Below are 22,457 nucleotides of genomic sequence, written 5' to 3'. Positions count from 1 at the left end.
AAAAGGTTCGAGTAATCGGGAGTTCGAGTTATCGACGGTAGAATTATATAGAAAATGACCTGAAAGGAAAGGAAAATTGGTTCGAGTTAGCGCGAGGTTCGAGTTAGCGAGGGTTCGAGTTATCGGGAGTCGACTGTACTGATATAATTAAACCTTTTCTCGAAGGATCACGGCGACGGAAACATGCAAGAACAGGAAGAGGACAGAAAATCTACAAGTAAAGTCTTTACGAGAAAAACCCAAGCATAAGAAATCAATTGCTCCGGGCGGCCCACGAGAAATCATATCAGCTCTTGCTTTGTTGAACCTACGTTGTCTAACTTTGGGTGTATTCCTCTACTTTTGTATCCTTTTCGTCAGAAGTGAAAAGTTATTTTTCCAAAAGGCGTTTTTAATAGCAGCCGAAACTCTTTTCGTTTACAAAGTAATTAGAATGTCAAGTTAAATCCAAGTCTTATTGAATGAGGAATCAACTACTTTACGTCAAGAATGCCCTTTGACATCAGGGGCGGAGTCGCCATAGAACTGGCTGAAAGCAGTTGAAACAGAGCTGTAAGATATACGTGTGCTTTCATTCCGTACAAACAAGCTGCTGAGATGGGGTTCATTTCAACCATCGCTTTCTTGTTATGGTCTTCTATTTTGATTATAAATCCGGGTAAGTTTTTTTCTTTTCATTTTACAAACATATAAGTTATTCATTCGTCATGTATCCTAAGGAAGCCCAGTCTTGCGCTTTTTCCTTCATCTTTATTCTCGAGGTGGTCAAGATGTTATTTGCGTGCTAGCCTTTCAATTTTTTCCGCTTTAAGTGTTTAGCAATGTTCCTCTTATCACGAACTTTGTGTTTTCACACTACTGAAGTTAGCAACGAGCTTCGCTAACATGCCGTGTTCGATTCAAGTTTTCACTTAACGTAGAAAGCCTTTCTTGTACTCAAAACTTAACCACATCATTGCAGTTTGACAGGGTAAGTTTGGACACGCCAGTTATTCCTTAACCTGTTTCGAAGTTTATTCAAGTTTGAGTTTTCATCTTCCCCGGGATCTTGCCTCAACTGTTGTATAGGCCATGTGAAACTCTCATAAGTGTTTACCAAACAACTTATTGCGGCCTAATATCTTCCATTGTTGCAAGAGAGTGTGTAGATTATATATATCAGTCATTTCCCTTTTCTTTGGCGGTAATTAGTTTTCTGTGTTTAATAAAAACGTGATCGATTCTGAGGTAAAAAAGTACCTTTTGCCGAAAACTAAGCCGAGATACCACACTCAGGTAAATATAACAGTCTCTCTTGAATTCTTCATTGCTTTTCCTTCGTCATTTCCCCAAGGTTTTCCGAAACATCGTCACTTTTGCGTGTACAAGTGAGATTCCTTGTCAGATTAAGCTGGGCTATATCATAATATCATCTGCGGCCAATAATCTGTTTTTAGAATATCTTTCACGGAAGTTCAGAAGTCAAATCCAATACCCACGTTGTGGAAACAAATTTAAATCAATACTGATCTGGTGCAGGAAACGTGTGTGATTTTACTTTTTTTTTCGATAGTTTTTTCCTCTTTCCATCAATGATTTTAAATTTCTGCAAGAAAAATATTATTGATTGAAATGTCTTCCAATCTTTGTATCTACATTCATCTTTATTCATGCATTGGCCAATAAAGGAATCTTGTCCCTCCTTCGTTTATTTTTTCAAAGAAGTCGAGTTTCATTAGAGTTTCATTACCTACGCTGTTAATCTATCAAATACAACAAATCATTGTTAGCGGTTCACCTAATTCCTTAGCAAACAAGTGAAAATAATATATAGTTTTAGTTTTGAGTGACGCGATAATCTTCCGCACTTTTTAAACTTTCATTACCTTTATTAATATCGATCAGGCGTTGCTGCGTGGTAAATGGATCAACATTATGATATCCATGTCAAACACAACTTAAATGTTACATTGATTAAAGCGAGAACTAACAGAGCGTGAGAAAAACGGAAGGAAAGAGGACGAAACTAATTCCGCTTTAATTATAAGCGCTTAAATTTTGTCGTGAAGTGTGGAAGTTAACGTTTAGATCTGAGGTTTAACTTAAATCAATTTCCCTGGAAAAATGCTTCAATGTTCTTTCTCATTTTGCTTCCACACATTCAACTTTTTCTTATCAATTGCATATTCTTTTCTTCCATTAATTATGTCTCCGTCAGTGAACTGAATTTCTCTCTATACATACATTTATTACTAAAAACTGGCATCTCTTTTTGATATGAAATCCCGCCTCCTCGCCTTGAAGATTTTTCTGCTATTTCAGTGAACAAAAACCACAGTTGATAGAAAGCAAGAAATGAAATTAAAACGATATAATCTGTATTTTTCAATGTTTATTCCTGGTAAGAATTTTGGCGCCAGTGGTTTATCCTACGTGGTTTAATTAGTAATTCACTCAAGATTGGATTAGCGAACTTTAATACACAGAACCCATAAGTCTTTAAGTCCCATAAGATTTTTAAGCATTCAAGGCATGATTTATATCAGCTTAATCCTTGCATTGGGGGCGTCACGAGTCTTAAACAACTGCCAGATAAAAACGGGGCGAATAATTAACCGCACGCCACAACCTTATCATTCAGCCGGTAAACTAGAAAAGTACTCTTAAATACGGGTGCGCAATTTTAGACAAAGTTTAATGTATACTGTAATAAAAATTCGAGAATTTTTAATTGAATATCTAAAGTAATGGTGCACTCGCTTTGGTTTTGCTTTACAACGCTCTTGTCAGGAGTTCAGGGCTCCTGGATCTGTGATTGGTTGACAAAACTCCTGCCAGTTTGTCAACCAATGAGCCAAAACCAAGCGTGGCTTACTCACAAGCTTTTTCCCACGCGTGACGCCGGTTACATGTGTTGGCTTCGAATTCTGATTGGTTTATTGCAGTGTTTGCATCGACTGTGATTGGCCAGAATAATTACTTTGGTTTTGATTTTAACGAAAACTGCTCTAAGCGTTCACGAACGTTTAAGGATGGAACAGGAAGGTTTGTTTGTGTCATACCGATCAAAGACAACTCGTGCCATTCAAAGGCCAGGTTAATTCCCAGTAGATGAAAACCAACAAAACTTAATTAACGTCACTATTGCTAAATTCGTCCACAGCACAGTCAATCAGGTGTTTCTCTTGTCAAGGAGTCCTCAACACAAAATGCGAGAACACTTCAACCGAGATTGAATGCAAGCCTTCCGGTCAACTGGTGTACGACTCCTGTTACACTGTCACAAAGATTATGGACTATCCTTTGATCGGAAGGATAGTGGAGAAGATAAAGAACTGCTCCGTTTTAGCGCATTGTACATTTTTGGAAACCTTACACTGTGACAACACATACGGGTTTGTTAACGCCTGCTCAATTCAATGCTGTACTGGAAATCTTTGTAATAACAAGACATTGCAGCCAACACGAAGCTCTGTCACGCGAGGAACGCGTGTGAGCCTTGCAAGTGCAATAACACGTGCGAACATCACGCGTGCGATAACGAGTCACGTGAAACTGACCCGCGCGTTGAAAATAAGTGTGCCACCATCTTCAACAACCCAAATTTCCAAACCAACCAAGACTAACATTAGTTCATCCTGGACTTCTGGAAAAACGCAACGTGTGTTATTCAGTAGCTCACTGCGCACCACTCTGGCTAATACAGACAAAGTGCAAGCAGTTTCTGCCAGTGGGAATGTAGTCTTAATTCAGTTTCACTTTTTGTTGTTGACGGCTACCAGTTTGAGCCCAGGCATTATTAACCACGTGAGATTTTGACTTTTGACAGAGTAATGTAAAAGAAATATTGACCAGTTAACAACCTAAATTACAGAAACAAACTTTAAAGGGTATGAAACAAACTTGTACGCGACAAGCAATCCCTTGTTTCCCTTAGTGCAGTATGCAAAACTAGCGAACCACGCGACCGCGCGAGGAGACTCGACGCGCGGAGGGATCGCGCGCGTTCGTGTGGTTCGCTCGCCTTACTATCCCTAACTAAGAAAAATAGGTGTCTGCTCGTTAGTGCAGGGCGCAACTACCACAACATCCTTGTAAGTCAGGGGATGCGTAGAATCTGCTAGAATAGGCCATTTCCGAGTTGCTGTGAACCTCATTATGAAAGGGCTTCCTTTGATAACAGTAATTTTGTTTTTATAATTACTGAAGGAATAACCCTGTTTTAAATAAAAATATCTTCTTCTTCTCCTTCTTTTTTATTAAGAAAATTAGTGTTCATTCATATGCAAACTAATTTCCATATGAAAAGCTTTTGCAGTTAGCCTCGCTTTCATAATGAGGTTCACAGCAACTCGGAAATGGCCTTTTACATTCTAAGTTCTAAGTTGTGACTGACTATCTCCGGATAAAAAAAAGGATTATATCTCTGTGGAATAGAACTGACAAAAGGTGTTACCCTGGCTTATGTAATAATTAAAGACCCTTCATCAGTCTGATAGTTTAGTTATGGCGTCATTGCCGGATTCTCAGTAGGTTTCAAGGACTGATTATATTGGTTAAAAGCTTGTTATTTGTTTTTAGAAACATGTTTTGTAAACATGCATTTTTTATGTTGTGAGGATATCGCAAGTCCTCCACACCCTGACTCTGTATCAGAATAAAATGTTAAATTTTCCAGTACCCGTTGTCAGACATGGCCTCTAAAATCCTTACCGTTTCCACTCTTCAAGCCAAAGCAGCTTAAAAACGACACCCTTCGTGGCGGCAGACACCGTAACTTATGGAGGGGAGAATTCCCCCACGTTATCCCGTCTGCTTGCAGTGTATTTATGGCCCGAACGGACAGCCATTTCTGAAAATGGACTACTGGCACTTTTGAAAGATTCAGACATTGCATTAACTCTTAGGTCACACGCTGTGGTCCAATACCTATTGGCGTTTCCTTGAAAAGCGCAACCTATAGCGATTTGGGCCACACTTTGCATTTGTTAGCTGGGAATTTAAGTATCGCCAGCTTAATTTTGTAGTTATGCCCTGTCGCAGTAATGTTAGTAAAGACTGTATATAACAGAACATGCTTCGTTCTATTTGTAAACAATCAATTTAAAAAACAAGGCTCGTTATGGAATAGTACGGTTGTGCAAGAGCACGCATTGCAAATAAAGACCGTTGAATTGAATCTGCCTCGTTACTTTTCTCGTTGTAATAACATTTCCTTTTCCTTTGCGAGTCTTTTGTTCCGCGCACAAATCTTTCCCTCGACACTAGCCAAATCTCTCCCCTCGAGCGCACCAAATCCTTGCCTTCGTGTAAGCTAAATCTTTCCCTTTAGATGCAAGCGCATCTTACATTCAGTTTCCGAAATCCCGTATCCCGCATTCCGTCAAAACTATTTAATCCCTCCATGAATGATTTCCGGACGTATATTTCAATAAATTTCTTGCTGCTATCTTTTGACTACAAGTAAGTATTTTAACTACAATCTTAGATAATTAGCTACTTGTCTTTATAATTGTTTCCTCGTTGGCTAAACTGGGAAACGTACGCTTCAGAAGCAAACTTAGGGTTGCGTCCCGAAACAAGAATGCTTTTGACCTGATTCAAAACCTTTTCTTGCGTCCGTACTGACATTTATTTCTCGCGCGGTTAAACTGAGCAACATTTGCGTCTGCAACAGTGTTTCCTCGTCTATCCAAACCATAAGTGCAACTACAATTACAATTATAACTTGATTTGACGTGGTCAGTCTGCTTAGATAAAAACGCATCTGAGATAGCTGTAAGTTAGTTTAAAGGTACGCCACGATAAACAAAACACAAATTAAAATTACAAATATTTACAAGTCCAGTAATCAAACCGTCAGATAATAAGCATACAATCTTGGAAAGAATAGAAAATTATTGCAATTATAAATCCGAGTGCTCCTACCAGGAGTCGAACCTAAGAGTTCCGATTACTAGTTCGGATGCTCTACCACTTATAGGGTTACCATTGTCTTCACGCCCTCGCTGGCGCATAAAATAAAACAACCGAGACTCAGTCCCCAACAAATATTAGTAAGTTTAAGCAACAGGACGGCTGAGGGAAGAGGACGGTGAAATATCGTTTTGTGTGACCAACATGACATCTTTGTACCTTCACATTTTTCGGCGATTTTCGACTAAAACTGATTTTCTCTCATCTGTGACAACCTGAAAACCACGAGTGGTAGGAATGTTACAATCTAGAGTCGCAAATACTTGGCGGTCACGTTGGTCACACAAGCACAATTTGCCGTCCCACCACATCAGCCGTCCTGTTACGTAAACTTCGCATCTCCTCAAAACTTATGCCGCATTCACACCAAGGCTTAAACACGTTTAAAAGCTGTTTTAGTTAAACACAGTTTAAAATTGTTTCCTTCATAAAAGCCGCTTTCGGATTTTTGTCGACTACAGATTTAGCACAAATGAAAGCATAAGTTACAGTTTACTTGAATCCTATGTCAAAGCCAATGGTTCAGCTTTCTGTTACTAATTTTCATTTTGTTAAACCTGGTTTAATTAAACATGTTTTGTTGGTGTGAATGGGGCTTTAGATACTTTTCAGACGCTGCTGTCGCTCACACAAGAAAGAGAGGCCTTCATTTATTGAGAGTAACCCTATCAGTGACTGAATGTTCCTGCTGTCAAAGGGAGCCCTTCTTAAAAATATTACAATGCAGGTTAAGAACACCATGATATACTACTCTTAGCTACTACTCTTAAAACTTTGCATATATAAATGCTAAGTTAATTCTAAAATTCTAATTTGCAAATCCTAAAAACTAATGTAATATAACAAATGAAAACACTACAATCATTTCATCTTATTTTTAAGGGATTTTCCTGGGCTTCTAATCTAGATACCTCTGCTAAGCAGGAAAAGTTGCGTCTCCAGTTTTACGGCAGATTCAATTGTTCAAAGGTAGCCCAAAGCAGCCATACTAGCCAGTACTATTCCAAGAAAAATTGCGCCAAATGTTGCTGTGAATTCTGGGACGCCAGCGGAAGGTGGCTCGTTGCTTCCCGGGGGGGAGGTGGTAGTATTGGTTGTAGTGTTGCTGCTAGGCAAGGACGCGTTGTCAGCTGAAACGCTGATCGATGACACTGTGGGCACTGCCACGCTTGCCAGTAAGGCAGTGTCCGCTGTAGCAACGGCCGATGGCAGGAGGACCGCTGGGGTAATGGCAGATAGCAATGGCTGAGCAGGAGTAGCAGTAGCGTTATTACACAGATCCCCTTCGCAGCAGGTGAATGTACAAGCCATGCCTGGCTGGGATCCTTTCATCTGGTTACAAACTGTAATAAAAACCGTCAAAAGCGTTTAGATACGTGTATAAGAAACATTTTTTATTCAAAATCTTATTTGCCTGCCTGGCCAAAAGTGAGATTCGCGTTTGTTTTCTTGACAAAATAAGTCAATTGGTACGGTGAGAATAGCACAAAATAATTCTGGCCTTTGATGCTTAACCAAAACTACTTAATTTTAACGGCTTAGAAACTGGAAACAGCGAGCGGCAAATGTAGGATAAACATGGTCACGTGGTCATTTCTTTCATTTGGCGTAAATGCAATTCTAAATCTCTCTGTTGTATCAAATTCACCAGCGTAAGCAGTCACCATGCTGGTATACATCTCAACTCATTTGCTATCCTCTTCCTCATTCTAACCCCCACCGGTACCTCCCACCCCCTCCTCCACCTACGCAAGTTACTCAGCGGTAATTGTGACAGGGAGCCGCGAAGACCCTTCATGGGCTTTACATTTGCGATTGGGGTGGGAGTATTTTTAGGTTAGAATTTTTTTAAAGCAAATAATCTAAAAAAAGAGCAAGGCTGATTTCACGGTCAGGGAAGTATATTTTCCAATATTTCGAAAGGCACGGCCTTTCTTCTTCAGAATTTTTTTGGCGGATGTTGTTCGCGTGAAACGTCTTTAACACGAGGTTTTTAAAGTGTATTTGGGCGGAGAGAAATATATATTTTTAGATTAAAAAAAAATTCCCGGTAACCTAAAAACCATACAGCAAATGGCACTTAGCTTTAAGGAGTTAAATTTCAAAAACTTTATGAAGGAGTCGGACTCTCCCTAGAATCTCGCGCCTTCGGCTCTCGCATTATCGAAAAAAAAAAATTAACATTTTTCGGGATGTGCACCTGTTCATAGTACCCAAATCCTATTTTTCCAAATCCCAGTTATCATTTCATCCCTTCAGTACCCTCTGTAATGTGCTGTAAGTAAAAAATGAGTGATTTTAGTAAGCAATGTAGAGTAGTGTAAGTAAGTAGCGGTAAGTATTAAGCAGTGTGTTATAAATAATGTATTGAAGAAAGAGAGGTCATTACTTGGGTGTCTTGTGGCCTGTGGAACCTAAGTATCAAACTCTGTTTTCTTCGTAAGCTTCAAAAGTGCAATCGGGCTCTGATGCGCATGCACTAAGAGTGGGGGCAAAACCATTCTCGTCCCCAGAGCCCCAACGTTTTTTAAAATTGCCAACCGCTGACCAAAAGATCGTACGCTCTGGGAACGAGAATGGGGCAAGACTATCCGGTTACAATTTGTCGATTGATCGCGAACGTGACAAAGTTTAAGTTGTCGTTCTGTTAAATGGATAATTATTAAAGCGTATTTGTGTGGAAAGGTATTAGCAAAAATACTCCTTTGTCGTCAAAAATTCATCTTTATGATAGATGCACAAATGGCTACAACACCCGACATGTTAAGTTATGTGTTGGGCTTTACTCATCCTTTGCGTGACATTTCCGGTTGAACTACATCTCGTTTATCGTAAATACAAAGTGATGCCTTAGACTCAGGAAGCCTTTTATCGTTCACCTGTCATCAAGGACTGATCTAGCGTACATGCGCAAATACGCCTTATACAACGACCCCAAGTATACTCTCCTACAGCGTATGTCCCAATGCAAATTCTAAATGTACCTGAAGAATGTTCAGTAAAAACCAGTGATAAACTGTGTTTGCAAGGACCACCGTGACAAAATAAACGTACCGGATCCTGTAGTGAAGGATCTAATCAGCAAAAAAATTGTAAAGCAAATAATCTAAAAAAAAGAGCAAGGCTGATTTCACGGTCAGGGAAGTATATTTTCCAATATTTCGAAAGGCACGGCCTTTCTTCCTCAGGGTATGTTTGAGACTGAAGAAGGCTGGTTTGGCCAGCCGAAATATAGTAACCTTTAAAACGTAATTCTACGTTGTATCGGTCTCTGCTTCTTTTATCATCTCCTACAGCGTCTTGTCGTATGTAAGGTTTGCTGAATAATGCATTGCAATTGTATGATAAAATTGTCAAGTACAACAAAAAAAAAAAAAAAGGAAAGAGGCCTGGGTACTAAGCAAACCACTACTTATGCTATTTTTGAAAATAAACATTGATTGATTGATAATAATAATTCTACTCACGATTGCCCTGGCTTGACTCTGGACATAACGCTGCATTAGAACAGTTCTTTTTCACTTGAGTTACTTGGCCCATACTCATGACCATTGTAAAACAGCGGTCTTCCATAAACCCGCAATCTCTGCTTTTAACGTTAGGATCTCCACAGGGGCTATTTTGATCTCCACAAACGTAGCACTTGAGCGAGGAAGCTGTAGAATTATTAAAAAGGCGAAACTCAATCGCACACAGGCCAGAGTTTAACCTGGTTTTAAAAGTGAAGTTTCATTCTAACAACAAATTGACACGTTAAGTTGTTGGGAATAGTGTCTAAATTTGCAAAACAATAGTTGAAATAAATGGGGATAGCATGGGGATGTGATTCAGTTGCCGACTTTCACGTATAAATTTTCCATTTGCCGCCATTTTGGATTTTATAACGTCATAAGGTTGCCGCCTTTCTCAGGAAGTAGGAGTTCTTTGGTGTAGAATCGATAGACCGTATTCGTTTTCTCTGTATTGAACTGCAAACTAGTTTGCACACGAAGTCAAAGAGGGATAATCGTTTCTCATGGAAATATATATTTTTTAATAACCCCCCCCCCCCCCCCCCCTACAGCGTCCATTGCAAGCTAGATCAAACTCGAGAAAATACGAATACACGCCAAAAGTATGGTCTGGTGGGCAAAGCGTATGATACCCATTTGTTGTCTTGAGGATGATGGCGTGAGCTTCTACGACAACTCAGCCGGCAATAACCAGCTGGATTCTTAATAATCACTTTTCAACAATTGATTCTTAACTGGCTGCTTCACTAAAACTTTTTCATCTTCAGCTTCACAGCTTCAGCAACTCTGTCTGATAGGCCATCCGAAATTTACCGATCTCTGAGATATTTTTGTCCTTCCGCAATTAAAACAGCTAAAACCAAACGGAGCAATTAACCTTGACAAAACCAGTGCCCGGTTAAAAAAAGTACTCAGCCTCGATCGGTTATCTGTCGCAGCTAGCCTCACGGTACTTTTTAATCTTTTACATGAAAGGTTACCTTTTTCGTTAAAATGTGGTATATAAAAATGTAAGGGTTTGGACCTTAGGGCGGTGCCTATGGTCGCGTCAATTTCGTTTGACTCTCTTTTGGTATCAGTTTAATTTACTTTAAGTTGCTTTATTGAAAAGGAACTTACAATAGACAAAGTAGCTCTGATTAAAATCTCAACGGTTTCTACTGAATAGTACCCATGTTTTATGTGAATACTATATGAAAATTGTTTTATTCATTATGCATAAGTGATAAAATGACGAACACTTAGATAATTTCTGCAAATAATAAAACCACATATTAATGGTAATTTTTTACACAAGCTCAATAATGCCGGCAGTCAGCGGTGTATTATCTTGTGCCAAAGTGCCAAAGAGAGTGACCAAAGCTAATTGTTTCAATGAAGTCTTCATATTTATATTGCAGTCAGCAACGATCTTTGAAAAAAAAATTTAACCCATTGTGTTCATTATGACCGTAATTTCTTATCCTCACCGAGTTCAGTTGACAAAAATAAGGTGGCGTATGTGAGCGTAAAAAACAACAAAACACGTTGCCAACTGATTGTGACCTTGCTCCCCAACACTGTAGAAATTTTTGCCAACGAGTCTGACATTTGCTTGTGTTTCGTTCTCTAGCACGCGTCAACATGGGTTTATTTGACAACAAGTTGCAAAATTGCAGATTGCGTAGAAACGGTTGATTGATCTAAAACTGATAATAATATTAAGAAATGTCATTTTAAAGCCTAATCTTTCTCGTTATTGGTCACCTTGGTTGATAGATTTAAACCGTTCAAATTGTAATGTACTGATGATAGTGCAGTTATGCAAATAAGCAAACTCGGACTAATGTGAAAAAATTATGCCTTGTTTTTCTTCTCGGTTTTACGTTGAAATGAAATGTACATTAATCCTGACGAATGCACTGGGCTATGGATTTATAGAATCTCGATTCTGCTGGGAGACAAAATGTAGGAGAACGATTGACTCAATACGTCGTATTTTGGTGGTTTTCACGAAGACTGGCAGCTGCTCGTTTTATGGCGCAAAGTGAGTTTGGTAAATTGAAAAAAAAAAACTATTCCTCTTTACTGTGATAAATTCAGTATTTAGGTTGCTTAACTGCCCCTTAGATTATATTCTTGTGACCAGTGGGAAAAATTAAATGACTCCAAGAAATACTTTTGAAAAACACGTGCATCTTAACACAAGAAGAAAGACCGACTAGTCAGAGAAGCGACCTAATCTAAATTACAATTACGTTATGATATTCCATAAAAAAAGCGCGTTGGCACTTGGCTTGATTCCGCGTGAAATAAACAAAAAACGAAAACATAAACGAGAAGGAATAGGAGCGATTAGACCTAACATTTAAATCTACAGAAAAAAATAAATAAAAGAAGATTAAACTCTTATATTCTCTCTTATCTAATTTTGATTTGGTAAATTTTACTCCGTGACAACTTAATTTCGCAAATTTTTACGAGCGGTAGATATTTTGTACCATCATCGATTACATGTATATTTGTAATTTTGGGGAGTTGCTCGAAAATGAAAACGAAAGTATACCCAGAAATATATAACTTAATTTGTTCGCTGGCCATGAAAGTGAATTATATATGTAGAAAGTGCGTGCATATATTATTTTAGTTAAATTCATAATTGTTTTGAGAAAATATTTGCCAGACAGATACGATTAAGTTATAAGGTTGTTTCGTTTTATTCTCAGGATTTCGGTTAGGGTTGAATGCAGATTGTTTTATTTTATCGAGCGAGGAACTTTTTGCTCGAGGGAAATTTATGAATACAGGTGAATGATAGGGGATTAGCTGGGATTTTACACCTGTGCATGCCGCACAGACTTTTTAAAAAAAATGTCAACAGACAACGCCCAATATATTAAATGTGAATCGATGTGATCGTTTTCGCTCACTCAACAACGTTTACTAAGCTTGTATGCTTGAGGCCGATCGTGTCGACAGCATGCAGCGCGATAAATCAAATAGACTCACCATTTTGTTACTCTCACGAAAAATAAATTTCCAATCGACTGCAAAATCATTAAAAGGGTGCAACTGCCTGACAGGGGAAGCTATCCAAAATAACGCTACAATTTCATGTGAAACTGTGTTGATACGAAAAACCCGAAAATTGTCAGGCATGCACATCTACTAACGCATGGTTTGTAATGCCTATGAGGAAGAAAATAGTCTTCATTCAAGTAAACTGGGAGTGTACTTTTCAAAATGAGTTAACAGAGGCATAACATCGACACCACAAATCTCTTATATCACGAAATAAACATCAACTGAAGAACTAAAAAGTTCGCAGTTTCTAATGCGAGGAAGTGGAGAAAATGATGCGATATTAGATTCTTATCCGCAGAAAACTAAATTTTGTTCCCCGCTATTCCTATTTTGGAGTCATGGGCCCTGTTTGAGCCTAAAAAATCTACTTAAAATATGCAGAATGTACCGATTGAAAATTTATGTGCTTCAGATAACTTACTCACCGAATGGAAACAAGCACAAGATTAGTCCACACACCAAGATGAAGTTCATTTTTGCGATTTGTCTGTAAAATTCAGGAAATTGCCCTCTCTCTCAGTCTTCAGGTGCCGATAGTGCAAGCTAACTGAAGCAGGCCAGCCTGCCTGCGCGCGCATCACAAATGAATAATTTAAAATACAATACATTCACAGACATCTGGCATCAAACTTAACATGTAGTCTTCCATTTACACATGCTTTTAACATCCACAAGTACAATTTGCATTGAAATTCCCAAGCAACTTGCCACAAACGTTGGTGGAAAACGTTATAGTTTAATTTTAAAACATTTCTTCTAAAATGACAACTGGGTATGTGGAACCGTGAAACTGATCACTGATTCATCTTCCCAATATGCGGTTTTGTTGGCATTCCCGCCGTGGACATGTCAAATTAAAAATAATAAAAAGCTTTCATTTAAAAATGATTATAATATAGTTTGAATGGGTAGTTGCTCTAATTGCATAGCACCGGAGAATTACAAAGGGTTTGATCATTGGATATGTATACAGCGCACGGTGAGAGAAAAAAAACTGCAATAATGTTCGCATGAATGAATTCTGACTTTGGGAGGGAAGAATGACGGAGATGTTTTCCTTCCAAACATTTGCCATTATGTATAATTTAGATAAATGTGCAAAAAACCGGCAATTTTAAGCAATTTACAAGAAGCATTTAAAGTTAAAAATGCTCAACAGTTAAATGTCAATCCATTCGCGAGGATTACAAATTAAAGACATTTAATTATCGTCGTCTTCAAAACACGAGTTTTGGAATTCGTTGGGAAAACGTGGAAATGTACAACCTTCTAGGTGTTAGATTTTATACCCCTTTGCTCTGTTTTCATGCTGTTTATGCTCAAAAATATATCCTTTAGATTGTTGTGTTCGTACCGGAACTGTGTAAAGAGAACTATGTTTAATGAATTTATCTATTAACCCGTTAGATCCTTTCAGAGTGCTAAGTCCGAATCTCCAGGAGGAACGTATGAGAAATAACATATGTCTGAATTTTTTTCGCGCGAGAGTTATAAGTCGGAACGTGCTTGCTAAAGTAAGGGCAAAAACAAATCAATGCTGCACACCCGTGACGAGGGAGAGAGTGGGGCAGGGTAGGAGGGGGTAGTTTGTTAAAGCTGGGGGTGGGGGAGGTACACATCAAAATTGTGCTGGTATCCACTCGAATATAACTTTTGACGCGGAGCGGTCATGAGCAGCGTAGGCCACCAGAAAATAAACGAACCAATTACCAAGTACCGCCTCACACATACCACTCCCGCCCAAACCCCTTACGAAGTAGTTAACAGGTCAGGGCTGGTAACACTTTTAAATCCTACGTTTGGGTTGCCTGTGGAATGGCCAGATAAACGTGACCTATCTCCACCAGCTCGTCACACTCCGGCTCTCGATGAATGGCATGGGTGCATGAATGAAAAAGTTCATTTTATTTCAAATCTGAGATAGTACCTAATTATTGTGTTGATATCTCCGAAGAGAAATGGACTGCTAATTGAGACAATAGACGGACTTCTAAAAGATAAGTGTTTTTTTCGGACAAGGCCAATTTCAGACATTACATTAAGGTAGGGGTTCACCTGAAAGCCGTTTTCACGCCACTTAAAATCGGTCAAATGGAAATATCTTGTTTGCATTTCAAGCAATACAAAAAAACCTCCATTCATAACACAAATCAATGATTTGGGGTGTTTTATGAATTTTTGGGTGATTTTTAGGTATATTTGGAAGGAAATAATTTTTCTTGAAGGATTGGTAAAATTAAAAGAAATAAGAAATGTTGAAGATTTAGTGAAGTTTTAAAATTAGAATTTGTAGTTAATAATTAATAGACAGATACCAAGTTAGTCCACTAACAACCTAGGGTACTCTTGCGTGGTTATCGACTGTCTGTTAGCGTTCAAAAAATCATTTTCTTTCTTCTATCCATTCTTAAAACCTCTTCAAATTTCACTCAAATTCAGGTAGAGCCCCACCTTAAATCAATCAATCAATCAATCAATCAATCAATCAATCAATCAATCAATCAATCAATCAATCAATCAATCAATCAATCAATCAATCAATCAATCAATCAATCAATCAATCAATCAATCAATCAATCAATCGATCGATCAATCAGACAGTTAGTCAGTCAATCAATCAATTAATCAGTCAGTCAGTCAATCGATCAATCGATCGAACAAACAGGGTGAGGCCGCGAGGCGCCGAGTTAAGTTCTCGGTCGCGTTCTTTTTTTCTTTTTATTTTTTGTGTCGCGATTGTCCAAGAGATAATGCATAAGACTTTGTATATGACCAAATAACGTGTCACATACAAGATGGCGGATGCAAGGCAAATAACTCAAAATAAGACTTAAGCATTCATGAAGAGAAGTATCTCAGAAATTTTTAATGACTATACTTTAAATAATTTCTGTCCAAACCTGTAAATACCCGGACTTGAACAATTATGACGGAAAACGCTCGCAAAAGTTTGCGTTTTAATTCAATGCCAGAGATCACCACAAGATTTGGTAGAAAGCGTAGAACACTTGAATGTGGCCTTCACGACGATCACACCGAAAATTGCCATCTTTTAGGGTCATCATGACCCGGGTCACACAGATACATATCTGACTCACGGTTAGTATTGAAAAATAATCAATGTACAAATGGTTTCTGTCTCCAAATCAAAGGTGAAAACGTAAGGATTAAAGCCCTGGAATTAAAGCATCCCGGTATGAAGCACAAGGTATTCTACTTAACAAGTCTCGTTTTCCCCTATATTTCATTCTGACTGCAAGTTATGCAATACCATCTGGTGTTTACTTCAGATTGCCTCAATATATCTCTGTATCTATCGATTTTGGGGAGTTAGCGATGCTGGAGGTTATCACTGCTAAAAGATCGTAGGCTTACGCACCACGCGGTCAAATATGGCCCGAGTATAAGCTGTTAACAGCTTCTTGTTCAGTATAAACGAAGGGCTTTATTAATACTAAATTACTGATTCACCAAGAAAACCAAAGATAAAAAAGCGTGATTTTATTTTAGGATACCAACAGTGACAAGAGAAACAAAAACTTAAAATGAAAAACGCCGTACTGTACTACCAATACACATAAGAACAATGTTTAGTTAATGTCTTGATTTACCTAAGTTGTTACTATAAGCTTTTGAAAGCCTTTTTGGACCTTTTTGGGCACTGAATATGCCTCGCTTCTTATAACAGATTACTCGGTTAAACTCATTACAAATCCAATTAAGTCAAGGTTAACACGATTCAAATTAAATGTCTCTCCATACTTTGAGTATCCTGTGGTAAAACTAAAAACCAAAACTGAGACTATATATGTATGTTTCAGTTGAACCAGACAAACATATTCAGGGCAAAATAAACCACAATGGCGCCAAAACTCGCAGCCGGTAAAGTAGAGGCAGCATTCGTTGGGCTTGAGGTAGTGGTTGGGGCATACGGGTCACACAGGTTTTCTTGACAACAGCGCGCCTCGCAATGGGCGAGTGCAGAACTGTTCATCATTTTGCAAACTGTATAAAGACAAACAAAGACAGTTGCTTGGTGACTTGAGAAATATACAACCTGAAACTCAAACACAGACCAATGTTGACTTCATGACACACAGCTCGGTTGCCTTCCAATACGAAGAGCTAGGTGGAATAGTTATTGAATCGGAGATCGAGGTTACTTTTGTCACACTATAAGGTTGTAAAACCAGTAAAATTCAACGAACTACAAAACCCACAACAACTAAAATGATTAAATAATAAAAGATGGGACAAATGAGCTTTCTCTGAGTGTACAAGAACTGGCTTGAGTTGATCAGATGTACTTTTTTCAGTAAGTGACACAGACATACTTAATTTTGAAAAAAGAAAATCCGAGTTCTCCCAACAGAAGTCGAACCGATGACTTTACGACAAAAAGACTTGATTGAATGGCCTACTAGCTCCCACGAGTCTCATGTAGCTCAGTGGGTAGAACATCCAAACTAGTAATTGGAAGGTCTTAGGTACGACTCCTGTTAGAAGCACTCGGATTTTGTTTTTCGGAGTACTGATGTCTTTGTAACTGACTGAGAAAAAGTTACATCTATCATTTATTCACTAGGCTTAAAACATAACATCGCATTTCTTTCACAAGCTTAAAGTCCTCTGTACTTACTGTAGAAGTTGCTCTGTGGGTCACATGACATACCGCTAGTGCAGTTACGTGACACTAGCATCTTTGGAGAAGATGTCAACTTGAACTTTATGGTCATGCAACTTTCAGAGGCGCCAGAGCAGCTGGTAGTATTTTTCCACTTGTTACTGTCACATTTGCTCACTCCAGGGAACGCAAAGGGAATGTCACTGCATAAGTAACACTGCACGGCAAGAGCTACCAGACAAGAAACAAAAGAGAAAAATGTCGCTATACGCAGGCACACAACGAGAATTAATAATATTAAGGGATTTCTCCAAGGAGGAACTTAAAAAAACTGTCTTATGCAAAGGGGTTCTATACTAACGGCAGGCGTGAAATCGCTGCTTAATTATAAAAGTCATCCAACGGACTGCTCATTTAGTAGCCTGGGCCCGGTTGTTCGAAACCCGATTAACCCTAGTCCACGATTAAAAGTTAATCGACTTTTTGGAGAATCTTTATTGATTATTAATTAAACTCACATCAAAGCTCACGTTAATCAGGGATTAGCTTGATCGGGCTTTGAACAACTGGGCCCTGGAGAGGAATGGGAGGCATAACCTCGTCCCCAGGGTCTTCGCGATATTTAAAATGGCGGACGGCGCAGCGAAGACCCCCGGGAAGGACGGGACGCGCGGCAAAATTTTGTCACGTGACACACTCTTCGTCTTCGCTATCAAATCGCGCGTTTTGTTCGCGTTTCAAACGCGTATTGATAGTATCGATACGGCAGCCATATTTGATCCCAGAAAACGTGAAGCGAAAGATAAAATCAAGTTTGTTACGTGACAAAATACTCTATTTTCTATCGCGTCTAAGGGTTTGCCGTCGTCCGCCATTTTGAATATCTCGAAGACCCTGAGGACGAGGTTGGGGAAACCGTGTACTGCGAATGAGTGCGGAAAGGCAGCGAGGGAGCTTGGGATTGGAGCTTGGTAGCTTGGATCAGCGAAAAGTCAAGGTGAACAACGCATGCGCCGATTAACAATGTTACGAGTTTCTGTTGATGTAAATCTAGGGCAATTTAGTGATCAGCTTTTATCACTCTCCTCCTTTCGTATCGAAATCAGGGTCAAATCGACGGGAAAACCACAGCAAATATCCAATATAGTAATTGCAAAGGTTTTTCTTTTTGTTTTCGAAATCTGAATTATTAATTCGGGGGAAATATCTCCCCTAAAATTCCAACAAAATCATCTTATCAAGACCCCTTGTAGTGTTCGTTTAATCAGGCAATTTTTGATGCGATCTTTACGAGAAACTTCGGTCAGGGACAATGAAGCAAGCGAAACATCAGCCTGTGGGTCTCAATTTAACCGTTGGCCGTAAAATGACAAAACATTTTAGTCGTTAGGCGTAAGAAAAAAAAAATGGAAAATTTTAACTGTTAGTCGTAAAAAAAAGTTAATCGTAAAAAAAAAAAAGGCTATCCACTCTTTGCATTTTAGGGGTGTCGAGATCGCTTCTTTGGACTTCTTGTGTCTTGTTTAGTGGCTGATGTACCCTAAATTAGGCGGTTATCATCCGAGTAAGGTCCTTAGAGACTTACAGTCCTTAAACATGTGTTTTGCAACAATGGAAACTAATTTTGCACTTTAAAAGTAGTTGACTTAACGGAGAGCAATTAGCCGTTAGCCGTAGAAAAGCTAAAATATTAGCCGTCGACCATAAATGCCTGCACCCCATTGAGACCCTCCTCCCTAGCAGAAGATCCTTTGGCTTGTCACGCAATCTTTCCTCCCCAATTCCAACGAACCAGGAGGAAAGATTGCGTGACGAGCCAAAAGAGCACCTGCGAGGGAGGCTAGCGAGGCTTCTTTTCACGCTCGAGTAGGCAAATGAGGGACTGGGATAGAGTGAAATGTAAAGGAAGGCGGGAGAGAAGGATTACTTTTGTAAAACGCTTACCTTGCCGAATTACACACCGGCCGCGTGGGGAATGCGGCATTTACAAAAATGTTTATGAATTAAGTCACCTGTGAGAGCAGAAATATGTTTATCCTGGTTTCATTTTTTTAATAAATTTAAGAACATTACAATGTTATGAGTTTTCGTAGAGGCAAACGATCGAGCAAGTCCTACAAATTTTAAAAGAAACTGACATTAAACGAAATCAGGAAGTCTAGCGTTCAGTCTGGGGCGAATTTGATTGTGTTTGGTCGTGGATGTATTCTTTTTCTTTTGTGTTTGAAAATTTATTACTGACTTCGAATTTGAATTGAATTTGCGAACGGGACTTTGGGTGTGATGCTCAACGAGTTTGCCTATAAATTCTGAAGGTCTCTGAAGAGTCTCTTGGCCGAGACGAAACACCGCGTCAGACAAGCCACGAACATTTCAAAAGTATTTTGGCAATTTTTCAATTCTTTATTGTATAGACTTCGATTTGTAAGTTTAATCCCGGTTGGCCAATTGGACAGAAACGAACAACTAGGCTGAATTTTAATATATCGAAATTGGACTATTCAAGTGTGTTTGCACGTTGCTTGCTTTTTCAAGACGTTTTTCCTTTTTCCGCAATGGTAACCTATCCTTATTACCCATTAAAACCTGTAAAATGAGACTGGATCGGTCACTTCTGTTGGCAGCCTCGCTCCAGGCCTCCTAAGTTTTAGGTTTCCCAGTAGATGATCACGCGCGCTGTTTTTGAGCACGAGGTCGAAAAATAAGCATCTCGGGTTGAATTGTTTTGTAAGTTTTATTTGTGTTTTTGGGATGTATTGTGTACTGGCAGCCGCGACTTAACCCGGAGGGCTTTATTTCATTGTTACCTTGTCCGATAAAAATTCTACTAACGATCATGATTGTTCAAATTGTTAGATGATAAAAATTGACAATTATGAAAAATATTTACAGCACAATTATTTGGGGTTAAAATAGTTAAAGGAATTTTATTTGGTGTTTCAACTTATTACAAATTATATTTTGGGAATATCAGAAAAAGACCAGTTGACTCGTTATGCAGCTCTCTAGAAATAATACCTCGCGGTTCGACTTAGATGTTCTTAATGTGTGATTAATGTATAAATTCTCCTGTCATGAATTCGGTATGAGCAGCTGTATGTTTCCACGGAAGCACTTGTGTTCGTTAAAATATTTTCAATTAAGTTTCCTACAAAAGATAACACCTTGTTTACCTTACTTTTTATAAGTTTTTCCTCAACTTGAGCCTTCGACGGTTTATTCCAGGAAATTGTTACTGTTCTTATTTTTAGCCAATTTTGGTAGATTTTCTTGGGTTCTTTTACCGAATTCATGGTGGTTGATGTTCATTTTAAATATGAAGATATCTAAATAATAATGTCCGTAATAGAAGGTGTTTTTGAAAGTAAATACTATGGTCTTAGAGTGATTGTGAAGATAAATATCTATTGTTGTAATTTTGCTATTAGCCACGTACTGAATGTATAATTCGAACTTTCGATTTTGTTGACCATGTACTCATTTAATTTATGGAAACTTTTAACCAATCATCTTCGATGAAGAAGGCTAACACCTTCAACGAATCGACTTCTTGTACAATGTTTAAACAACAACTTTTACTGTTTTTCAGATTATCTTTGTGAAACCTGATTGTATAAGTCTGAACCTTGTAATTTTTATATTGGTCTCCTTGTTTTGTATTGACTGGACAACCCAACCTTTGTGGTGATATTTCTCTAGAAAGATGTCTTTGACTTGACTAATAGATCGAAGGCACGGATGCAAATAAGTTCTCTGCAGCCAATCACAGAAAGCTTGCGTAAGATTTAGTTTGCGTTAAGCAGATGGTTGTCGAGTCAGTATAAAAATGGGTGCCATCTAGTTTTAGTAGAGAAGTGATTGTTGAGCAGAGTAAGCTGAACTCTTGTCAGAGTAATAAAGACGAACAACTGAAAAAGCTATTGGATCTTTGTTGAAGTGAACCCAGCTAATTCCCCAAAAAGTTCCTTCAACAAAATGAGTGAAGGACCCTTCTGTAAACCACTTTCGTGATGTTGGTTTCCTCATTAAAGATTACTCTCAAGGCAGCAGTAATTTACGGAATTCTCGAGTGTGTTAAAATATGTAAAATGAGAGGGTGGATGAATGCTTAAAATGTTTTTGGGACGGTATTGTGCACTGGTTGCGAGATAGATCGAGAATTAAAATTCCTGAATACTTACCTTGTCCGATTAAAATTCCACTTACGATCATGATTATACAAATGAGTGAAGGCAGCAGTAATTTACGGAATTCTCGGGGTTTTTAAGGTTCTCAAGCTGCTCAGGCAGGAAATCCATGCTTCTGATTTTCGATTCAAACCTAGTTTGTATTTTTTGAGTGACTTGACTTACCAGACAATTTCAGTAATGTTGATCGCATGAGTCTCCACGTGGTGGCGATAAGCTGCAGCTGCAGTATATTATAAATATCTTGATCATGAGATGAAGAGGCCCGGGAACTTGACCAAAGCGAACAAAAAAATGTTTAGACAATAAGGAGCTGTTAACTATATACTGGATATTCGCTGATGGATTTTGTGAAAGAACGCTGGAACAGGAGAGTTTCTTCCTCACCTTAGTTCCTCTTTGCCTCGTGTCATGGGATTGAAGGGTTTCACAGGCTGGCAAGCAGAAATCTGCACCTAACAAATATTACTGTAATTATATTTAACATTGCAACATCACTTACCTGAGGGCAGGATGCAAACGGCCAAGAAAGCAAGAACAAGAATAGGAAAAGCTTTCATGTTTGCTAACACGATGGACAGAGCAATCTAAGAACAGTCGAACAGCTGCGGACACGTTGAACTGACCTGGGCGCGGTTATGATGCGACCTTTATAAATACCAGTTTACTTTTAGCGTGGATCATGAGAGCAGAAGTTTGGCGGCTTATAACATTGAGCACTGTTTGAAATGTTCCCGTTTGCTTTGAGCAGTGGTTGACAGGCGCAGATCCAAGAAAAAAAATGTGACCGTTTTCCGACAATCATGATAGCACACAACGAATTTTTTTTAAATTTTACTCCGGAAAGGGCCATTTCCTGGGTTTTCAAGTCAGTCGACAGGGATTTTCTTTATTCTAAACCTCATTTGCATTTACTTTCAACACACTTTTACATGCCAAATGACGAGGTCTATTGACGAAACTAGTTTTGTAGTCGCGAATGTAAAAGTGTGTTGAAAGTGAATGCAAATGAGGTTTTTCCTTATCACTATGATGTTGAGTAACACTTTCTTGGCTTCGACAAGCAAAATTTCACAAAGATCTATTTGAAACCCACCGTTTTATGGAAAACGGTGG

General features: G+C 38.7%; 3 protein-coding genes across 3 annotated transcripts; 1 reads left to right on the top strand and 2 right to left on the bottom strand.

Annotated features, from left to right (window-relative positions):
• Positions 1-84: 84 nt before the first annotated feature.
• Positions 85-5,158, top strand: LOC146459215 (uncharacterized). The gene is made up of 2 exons (XM_085089891.1): positions 85-658; positions 3,143-5,158. The coding sequence occupies exons 1-2, from the start codon at positions 598-600 to the stop codon at positions 3,796-3,798; spliced, it is 717 nt and encodes a 238-aa protein (XP_084946017.1). The 5' UTR covers positions 85-597; the 3' UTR covers positions 3,799-5,158.
• Positions 5,159-5,388: 230 nt separating this feature from the next.
• Positions 5,389-13,096, bottom strand: LOC146459214 (uncharacterized). Its single transcript, XM_085089893.1, has 3 exons — positions 12,956-13,096; positions 9,423-9,611; positions 5,389-7,298 (listed from the first exon to the last, which is right to left on the bottom strand). The coding sequence occupies exons 1-3, from the start codon at positions 13,002-13,004 to the stop codon at positions 6,919-6,921; spliced, it is 618 nt and encodes a 205-aa protein (XP_084946019.1). The 5' UTR covers positions 13,005-13,096; the 3' UTR covers positions 5,389-6,918.
• A 2,920-nt stretch (positions 13,097-16,016) lies between these two features.
• On the bottom strand, positions 16,017-21,997 carry LOC146459213 (uncharacterized). Its single transcript, XM_085089916.1, has 3 exons — positions 21,844-21,997; positions 17,170-17,385; positions 16,017-16,535 (listed from the first exon to the last, which is right to left on the bottom strand). The coding sequence occupies exons 1-3, from the start codon at positions 21,899-21,901 to the stop codon at positions 16,348-16,350; spliced, it is 462 nt and encodes a 153-aa protein (XP_084946042.1). The 5' UTR covers positions 21,902-21,997; the 3' UTR covers positions 16,017-16,347.
• Between the last annotated feature and the right edge of the window lie 460 nt (positions 21,998-22,457).

This window comes from Pavona decussata, unplaced genomic scaffold, assembly GCF_977016875.1.
Source record: "Pavona decussata unplaced genomic scaffold, jaPavDecu1.1 SCAFFOLD_223, whole genome shotgun sequence".
Lineage (NCBI taxonomy): Eukaryota > Metazoa > Cnidaria > Anthozoa > Scleractinia > Agariciidae > Pavona > Pavona decussata.
The sequence above is the reverse complement of the archived record's forward strand: the minus strand, read 5'-3'. Positions and strand labels throughout refer to the sequence as shown.